Below are 9,489 nucleotides of genomic sequence, written 5' to 3'. Positions count from 1 at the left end.
CAAGTGATATATTTAGCTTATTATTAAAATTCTCCCTTATTACCATTACATCCATTTGGAGGAAGCAGTGGGGTGCTATAGCAGCATCTGCACCGAATGCTGCTCCATTTACTTAGTCTAATCCCGGGACTCTCGGCATCCCACATGGGTGCAGCAGGAACAGAGAACTCTGCCCTTACCCATTTCAGTAATAAAGGAGAAGCCACCAAACCCCCCACAAGAGAACCTCGGTTGATTCCAATATACTTACACATCTTCCCTACAACTATAATCACCAAGTACTACACACACACACAGCTATGTATTAGGGAGATATTTTTAATTGCTTTATATAGCGTAACCAGTGCCTGTTCTCTCTTTGTTTGTAATTGTTACTTCTGTGGAAGACTAGCTTGCGTTGTAACCACAGACAAGTTTGCACGGAAAAAAAATTACAACATTGTTTAAACATTTAGTATGAAGCAGTGGATTTTGAGATTTGTATATTTTAAAATAATTTCTCATCAGCTCATTGCCTACTTCTTAATGATTTTTTTTTTTTTTTTTAATCTGCTTAAACCTCATTAAATCTCTTACATTTTACATGCTATGTATTCGGATAACGCTGTGGCACTATATATAGTCTGCAATACAACATTGGTAGGTATATTAGTTGGTGGAGAAACTTGCATGTGCATTGCCATTAACTGCTCCCTCTGCCGAGTTATGGTGGGATATTCTGTGTTATCACTGCCACTGAAGTCTATGCAAACTCTATTCTGAGTTAGAACAGGACACGTGGTGTGATCAGCAACTAAAATGAAACTGGCTGCATCTGCAAGGAGGACAGAACAGGGAAGATTCAGCTGACCAATCCGGTCAACTCTTCACTGATTTCCCATAACTTCTTGGCAACTGCGTCATCCCGAGCGGGAGGCTTAACCTGCTTAACCTGGCAGTTGGCAAAGAAGCGTCCACTGTACATTTCGATCCCGTCTTCTACGGCACAGAAGATTGATGTCTGAGCCCCGTCCATAGGTGTTTTGCAGAAGAGCCAGGCTAGCGGAAAGAGCATTACTCTTAGCCATTGTGGGATATTGCGGATAACGTTAGTGTGCACAAACCCTGCCAGGACAAGAAAGAGAAAACATTTCAGATAAATTCAATCCTTTACATTTGCTCTCTCTCTCTCTGTATTAAATCCAGTCGGACCAATTTTCTGACCACGTTTCTAATAAAAAGTTTCCTATAAATGTTAATGTTCAACCTCTGTTCTGCAAAGCAGTGCTCTGGTGCCTTCTCTGGCCATGAAAAGGACAAGCCCAAGCACAGTCCAGCATGTTGATCATGGGACTATAGCCTAATGAAGGACTTTAAACCTGTGATTCTCCAGAGCCGGGTTGGCCTTAGGGCAAGGTGGTTGCCTTGGGCCACGCGCCTTCGGTGGGCCCGCACTCCCTCCTACCCCCGGCGCCAGGATCCAACTTCCGCCCGACCGGAGAAGTGCTCCCCACCCCAAAGTGTGTGTGTGTGGGGTAAGGGGGGGAGGGGGGGGTCTTACCTTCTTCAGAATGGCCCTGCTCCTGCAGCGTCAAGTTATCATGGTGACATGACGACGCGTTGCCATGACAACACATCATGACATGTCGACGTGATGTCATGATGCAGCAGGAGGAGGGCCGCTCTTCAAGGTATGTACCCCCACCACATCCACCAGCAGGGCCCTGCTGCCAGCGTGCCGCTTTGGGCCCCGCACATCCTAAGGCCAGCCCTGGTTCAACAGCAAAGTGCGTAGTTGTGTGACGCGCCGATTCCCCACGCCCAATTGGAAAACGGCAGCTCGCGCATGCTCCTGTGAGTAGGACACAGGCACTTCCTGATCAGCAATACCGGCTCCCTACCTCTACCGAAGTGAAAAAAAAAAAGGTAGTGCTTCACTTTAAGTACATTTTCGCTTTACATACATGCTCAGGACCCATTGCGTACGTTAATGCGGGGTATGCCTGTAATTTGCACAAGAATGGGAATCTAAAGTGCTGCAAAAAGAAAATGAGAGAGAGAGAGTGATACCTTGAAAGTAACTGGGCAAGCAGGGCTAAAAAGCATGATTAAATTATTCATATGCTAATGCCTTACACCCCACAAACATACAGATTTATATGACGTGTGAAAACAAGAACACTGCAAATGTGGAAAACTGTGCGAGTTTGCTTTGTGGAGGATTTTGCTGCACGATCACAGTAGAAGGCAGGCTTTATAATGGGGTCAAAATGTGCAGCGCAAAGCTAAATCTGTGCTGCAACTTCACACCTATCCTCAGTATGTTTTTCACCTACATAAAAAGATGAGTCTTTAGACCATGAGGATACGTACAGTTCTGTAATGTTACCTGTTTGTGTATAGTATGTTACCTGGATGAACAGCATAGCAAGTCACGGCAGTCCCCTCTAATCGATTCGCCAGCTCCCGGGCAAACAGAGCATTGGCCAGCTTGCTGTCACAATATGATTGCATTGTGTCTGACCACTTTCCCGTGGGTGGATTTAGATTCTTAAAATCAATCTTGCCCCAATCATGAGCTATGGATGCCAATATCACAATGCGGCTGGGACTGCAATGCTTGAGGCGGTCCAGAAGCAAGAGCGTCAGTAGGAAATGTCCCAAGTGATTGACGCCAAACATCAGGTTGAATCCATCAACGGTCTTGCCGTAGTCTTGGATGCCTTTGTGGAGTAAGGAAGAGTGTGTCATGCAACTGATTATTAGTTGTGATTTTTTTTTCCCCCCTTCAGTATCTCAAACAAATGTAGTGTTTGTAGAGGAGTCTTTCATTTACTTTTGTAAAGTGTCCTTTTGGCTATGTGAACACAATGGGATAAAAGCCACGACACCCCTCAGTATGAGAAGGAAATGGATATCAGCCATTACACAATCTGAAGACACTGCGCTACCAGACTCTCTACATCCTACTAAACACAGGATTGTTTCAAAGCTGAATTGATCTGAATTAGTCATCAGACGGTTCCTTACCTCAGGGGGGCGCAAACTTTTTTCCCTGCGCCCCCCTGCCGGCTGTCCTCACTCCCGCGCCCCCCCCAACCCCAACTTACCCTCGCACCGGCGTAATGACGTCACGTTGCCATAGCAACGTGACGTCACATGACCTCGCAGCGTCATTTTGACGCCGCGTTGCCATGGCGACGCCGGGAGGAAGCCGCCGGAGCCACGGGTAAGTATGGTTTACAGAGGCCCTGCAGCTCCCCCGGCACTTAATTTAAGTGCCTTCGGGAAGCGCGCGGGGCCTCTGTAAACCCCGCGCCCCCCGTCGGCAGTCTCGCGCCCCCCCTGGGGGTCGCGCCCCACAGATTGCGCACCGCTGCCTTACCTGCATTGTTGATGAGTATGTCCAGTCGGGGTTCAGAATGGAGAAAGGCTTTGCAGAATGATCTGACAGAGGCTAGGCTGGACAGATCAAGCTTCATAAAGAGCACCTGATTGTTCCCACATGTCTGCAGAAAAACAAGGGGAGCAGGTCAGCACCTGCTCTCTGTTCGTATAACTCGGCATACTGTTTATTTTTATTTATTAAAATGTTTTACCGGGAAGTAATACATTGAGAGTTACCGCACGTTTTCAAGTATGTCCTGTGCACAGAGTTACACACTGTATGATAATACATGGTTACATTAAATGAACAGAGGTTACAAGTTATATTTAGAGACATTTCATGGACAGTTTGAGACAATATATGTTATGCGCGTATGTAACAGTTACAGACGAGGTTAAAATGTGAAAAGTCCTGAAAGAACATACTGCAATGGGGTCTGTGACTTATTAACAGCAGAAAACAATACTGACCGACATCCACGAGGACAAACTTTAAAACATGATCTCAGTGTATATATGCAGTGTTAAAATATTTCAATATAGACATAACAGGCTACAGTGGGTGATGAACTTACTCTTCGTATGTCATACACCGCGGCCTCTCCTGTCTCTTGGACGCGACAAGCTAGGATGACGCGAGCGCCCCGTCTGGCCATATCTAGCGCTGTCATTTTTCCAATTCCTCCGCTCGCTCCTACAAAAAAAAAAAAAAAAAGGTAGAAGTGGAGAACTGCCCAGTTATGTGGCACTCTGATTAGCGTAAAAAGTATCTCCCTGTGTTCTAATTTAAGCAGTGATAACAAAAAATATCCATATTGCAACAGGCACATTATGCAAAGTGAATATTTTTTTATCAAGGTTTCGGTACCAGAATAGTCGCAATAGGGACTGGAATGTTGCTCAAACGTTCAGCGTGAATTCTGTACCGGTCTCCATTTGGACTGTATTACGGTGGCCAACCAAGTCCAAGAGGGTCAGAGATCAGTGTTCAACAAATACATTACAGGCATACCCCGCTTTAAGTACACTCACTTTAAGTACACTCGCGAGTAAGTACATATCGCCCAATAGGCAAACAGCAGTTCACGCATGCGCCTGTCAGCACGTCCTGAACAGCAATACCGGCTCCCTACCTGTACCGAAGCTGTGCGCAAGCGGGGAGACTATAGAGCCTGTTACAAATGTGTTATTTACATCAGTTATGCACGTATATAACGATTGCAGCACAGTACATGCATCGATAAGGGGGAAAAGGTAGTGCTTCACTTTAAGTACATTTTCGCTTTACATACATGCTCCGGTCCCATTGCGTACGTTAATGCGGGGTATGCCTGTACTTTATAAATGTGTATATTTTTCTTTGCATATTCACAAAGCGGCACAACCGTATTTCCCCCGGAGCATCAACAGTTGCTCAAAACTCCGGGCTGTTTGCACACACATGAAATCTTCAGTTTAGATCTAGAAGGTCCATAAACCAACCAGCAACACAGGTTTCATCCTGGTGTCCTCTGTGACCCTGACATTTTAGAGGACCCTTCCCAAACAGAAATTAAAAAGTGGATGTGTGTGTGTAATTCGAAGATACCACAGGTCATATTTACCAAAACGGTGCAATTCCATAAGACACCTCCCAGCGACAAAAAAACAACTGTGACGGTCGTGAGGATTTGGCCCGGGATTAAAGGGGTTACACCCCAATTGGCCACCCTCTACTCTCACCTGGGAAGCAAGGGGTTAACTGGGCTGAGGTCCAGAAATGTGATTTAACCCTTGTTCTAACATGAAAATGTATATTCCCCTGTTCCCATGTTTATGGTTATGCCAGTGTCTGCACCACACACACTGGGGCTTAAGGGGTTAATAAGCTACAGTTTAAGAAAATACAACTGTATTGTGTCTTTTCAGAAAATATGGACTTCAAAAGGCTTGATTGAAGTTGAATGTGAAAAGCAGAAGGGGTTTTAGTGTACAGTATGGTAATACCTGTTTGCAGGAAGCTAGAGTGGGTTGTGAGCGTTATAACTCACACTTACAAATGCCTCTGCTTTAAGAGGTCTGGGGCATTGAGTGTGTAATCTAAAACCAGGTGACAAATGTCCCCTACCCAGGGGTCCCTGCTTCAAAGGATTTATTGATGGGGGCAAGGGGTGCGGCTACCCAAGGAGAAAATTAGAATGGGTGACCTTATTAAATATAAGAATATTATGAGATTGCCTTGGCTGAACGTGCTAAGAGTTACATAGGTGTATTCGTGGGACTTAGCCCCAACTAATGATTCTAAACACTTGATATCTAACAGATACTAAGAGCCAGATATTAATCTCTCTCTTAATTTTAGTACTACATGGTAATATTTAGTCTCATTGGGAGCGTCAGGTGTGACGGAATGTATTAATATGTCTCACGGGCCAGTATGTACTACTGAACTGAAGTTATGAAGTTATTTACAGGGTATATGGGATTTTGAGTCTGTTGTGCAAACTGCAAACTCCCTCTGTTATGATAATGAGCAGGAAGAACATCTTGCTAGAATTTACATAGCCTGGTGATCAAAGGCTAAAGTGCCTAATTGTTTATGTTGGAGGCAGGAACTAGGAACTGTTTGGTTTTTAAGTGTGATATCTTGCAAGTCCAAAATCAGCTTCAAAGAGCTTCAAAAGGACTTTTGCTAGACGGCTCGGCGCCGTGAGTGTAGAGAAGGGTTAAAATGATATATAAGTCAGAGTCACCCCTTACTCAGTGTCTTCATGCAAAGTCTTCATGACCTGCCTGTCTTGCTGTGATGTCAGCTGAAATATGGAAGAAATGGCCCATTCTGTATCCTGATGGCTTTCTTGTCCTAATCTTTAAGTAAGTTTCTATATTTTGCCTGTTATTTGTATAATCTGTTGTGTTCACCTTTATCAAGGAATAAATTATATTTTATCATATCTAAGTCTCGTCCCAGTTCAACCCAGTTAATTATATATATATATATATATATATATATATGTTGCAGACCTGCCTAAGACATGCAGATGAGCACACAGCTATATTTGCATATATATATATATATATATATATATATATATATATATATATATATATATATATATATATATATATATATTTTGGTGTATTATTAATATTAGTATTATTAATAACCTGTCACAAAGCTCCCGTCACAAACACATTGCAGCCAATTCACTTGAATGGACGGTAAGGGGTCTTCCAGTGCCAGAAGGTGCCTCATCGCATAGCACAACTTTGTAAATATGGGCCTGGATGTATGCACTCTAATCTGGTAACCCAATGCCAGGAGTTTATCTCCTGAAATCTTGTTAACGTAAAATATTGTCAGTCCATTAAAATTATCACAACCGTTGTGTTTAATACATTTCCTCTTATCTGCTGCTTCTTTTGCAAAGCATTTTGGAACTGAAAGACCTTTCATTTTATTGGGACAAGAAAAGGTTAAAAACTGAACTGGGTCAGCATGTTCCACTGACCTGGGTTTAACCCTGAACCCTGGCTTGGAAGAGAGAGTTGCAGCCTGAGCCCTATGTCCATCCAGGACAGGCTTTGAGATTGTCCCTATTAAAAGCGGCAATCCCACCCTAAATTAATTTATATATCCACGATATCCTGACTTCCGGGAATCTCGCGGATCGAGAACGGAAGGACTTTATTTTTGACGTTTTAATAACAACAAAAAAAACCTACAAACATGGCCGCCTGCCAGGGACACCTGTAGAAAGCCGCAACGTCATCTTTCTATTGGCCCGTTCTCACCACACAGCCATTTTGTGTCTGGGGCGCACATATTTTTGCGGGCGCCTGGTGATCCCCACCAGCTCGGGCACACACACACACACACTTAAAAAAGCAGATTGCGGCTTTAAAACCTAAAGCATAAGAAAACTGGGGATTCAAATGTAGAAGTCTAAACAGGCGGAATATTATATTATATGTAAGGTACTTTCATACAGTAGACATCCTCCACCAGTCTGGGCTTTTACAACAGCTAAAGTTGGCCTAGAATGACATCTTTGGGTGAACAACTGTAGCATGGACCAAACTTTGTTGACATATTCATTATTAATATAGTAGCCAGCTGTATACAGTGGCAAAAACCTCATCACCACTGCAAGAGTTAACCCTTCCCATTACTTCAACTTCTTAGTCTCCCCTGAGTAAACGCCAAATGTAATTCAAAAGGCAGAGGAGAAGGTTTAAAAATAAAAATAAAAAAATGAATATCATGATAAATCAGAGTGGAATCTTACTCCGTCTTGGCTATTTTTTTTAAAGCTGTCTCATGATACAAAAAAAAAAACAACAAAAAAAAACCACACACGTTAGTTTTGCTAAAGTTACCCATTACATCGGAGGTGAATTATAAGGTCTCTAATGCCTAGTAAGGAATAAAACAGTTGGTGATACCATGTTCAGCTTAGAATAACTTGGATGTTAGCAGGCTGGGATGATAGAAAACCATTTACATGTGATTGGTGGTTATTTTAGTTAAAAAAAAAAAAAAGGATTTAGATACATTTGAGATCTTCTCCTGAAAAATAATATCTTGCCATTCAAAACAATATAGCATATGACTAAACTTACCTCCAGTTGTCTTAATATTATTCAATTTAAACAGGTGCCCTTTACTTTGGAAAAAACCTGGAATAGTTTACCTGTAAACTGCAAATAAGTAGTATCCCCTTCTGCCATCACTCATACACATCAATATTAAAACCAGGAAAGATGCCACGTAGGCTGAGCTCAGACAGAACGCGATGTGGCGTGCGCGCACAAATTTGGGTTGTGCGGCTACAGTCACGCGACGCCAATAGAGGCGAACCAGCTCCGTGACGCGTTCATTACACTCCCCCAAACACCGCGATCTTGCTCTTGCCGTTTGAGCACAGATCGCTGTGATGCAGGAGCAAGCGGCGGGGGCGTGAACGCTAGAAAGCTGCCGTAGCAGCCTGTCTGAACGAGCCCTTAGATTGTAAGCTCTGCGGGGCAGGGTTATCTTTTTCCTATTGTTTCATGTCCGAAGCGCTCATTTCCCATTGTGTCACGTGTATTGTAAAGCGCTTATGTACCTGGATAGCACTTTATACATAAACACAATTACAGTGTACCTTGGTGTCCCTTACCTGTCACTATCACAGTCTTTCCCTTCAGGCTGGAGTCACTTTTGCACTGTCTCCCACTGATGAAGTTGTAGAAGATGAAAACATATATTCCCAGTGTGATCCCAAACAGCAGCAGGACAGTTGTCATGATTTCCACCTTATCTGAAAAGGCGGATTAGAAAGAAGTCACTCTGTATTCACAGCGCAAGTACCTGCTTAAGGCTGCGCTTATAGTGCCAGCGACGGTGACGTCAGGCTGCGGTCGCTGTAAAAATCAAATTAAGATGACTTCCAGGAATCGTGACCAAGCCGTCGCTCAGTCGCGCCACGCTTACTATAAGCACACGCGACGGCGGAAATGCATTTGTTTTGACGCAGCGTCGCTGGTCGCCGACACTATAAGCGCAGCCTAATGATCACTGGTTACTGTCCATTTCCTCTCCTAGGCATACACCAGGCTGCCTTCCTCATCCTTAAATACAATGCTAGAAGCTCCTGACTTTATATTCCTCCTAGGAGCTAAAAGGGAAGCAGATGGCCATGTCCCCCTGACAGCCCACGGGGCCTCTCATCCACTTCCCACAACAGAGCAAGCATTACATCGCTCAAAACACATGCTGGTAGTTCCTCTGCAAATCTATGGATGCCTGCTGGAGTCAAACTTTAAACTCTCAAAGCATTTATTTCCCCTTTTTAAAGGTACAGTACCACAGGAACAATGTGAATCAACAGTACTGCTGTAGCAGTCCCAACTATTCTCTGAAATAAATAATAACATTAAATGATCTATTTTCAGGGCTTTTTTTCCAGGGGGAACACAGTTCCTGTACTTTTTTTTGCATGGACCGCGTGGTAAATTTTATAGCAGTATTGTGATAATCGAAAAATAATAATAATTTGTATTTGTACAGGGAGAAGGAGTGGCTCAGTGAGTAAATACACTGATTGGCACTGAGAGTTTGAAGCAGGGGAGCCTGGTTCAATTCCTGGTGTCAGCTCCTTG

General features: G+C 43.6%; 1 protein-coding gene across 1 annotated transcript; it reads right to left on the bottom strand.

Annotated features, from left to right (window-relative positions):
- Positions 1-300: 300 nt before the first annotated feature.
- DHRS13 (dehydrogenase/reductase 13) lies at positions 301-9,134 on the bottom strand. Its single transcript, XM_075589237.1, has 6 exons — positions 9,087-9,134; positions 8,508-8,648; positions 3,942-4,060; positions 3,365-3,488; positions 2,391-2,702; positions 301-1,104 (listed from the first exon to the last, which is right to left on the bottom strand). The coding sequence occupies exons 1-6, from the start codon at positions 9,100-9,102 to the stop codon at positions 842-844; spliced, it is 975 nt and encodes a 324-aa protein (XP_075445352.1). The 5' UTR covers positions 9,103-9,134; the 3' UTR covers positions 301-841.
- Positions 9,135-9,489: the final 355 nt, after the last annotated feature.

The sequence above is a fragment of the Ascaphus truei genome, chromosome 3 (assembly GCF_040206685.1).
Source record: "Ascaphus truei isolate aAscTru1 chromosome 3, aAscTru1.hap1, whole genome shotgun sequence".
Lineage (NCBI taxonomy): Eukaryota > Metazoa > Chordata > Amphibia > Anura > Ascaphidae > Ascaphus > Ascaphus truei.
The sequence above is the reverse complement of the archived record's forward strand: the minus strand, read 5'-3'. Positions and strand labels throughout refer to the sequence as shown.

Coding starts and splice junctions, on each gene's coding strand:
- DHRS13 (XM_075589237.1), bottom strand. Junction 3,489..3,941: donor CGGTGTATGACATACGAAGA/GTAAGTTCATCA, acceptor GTTTTTCTGCAG/ACATGTGGGAACAATCAGGT. Junction 2,703..3,364: donor CATACTCATCAACAATGCAG/GTAAGGCAGCGG, acceptor TACTCCACAAAG/GCATCCAAGACTACGGCAAG.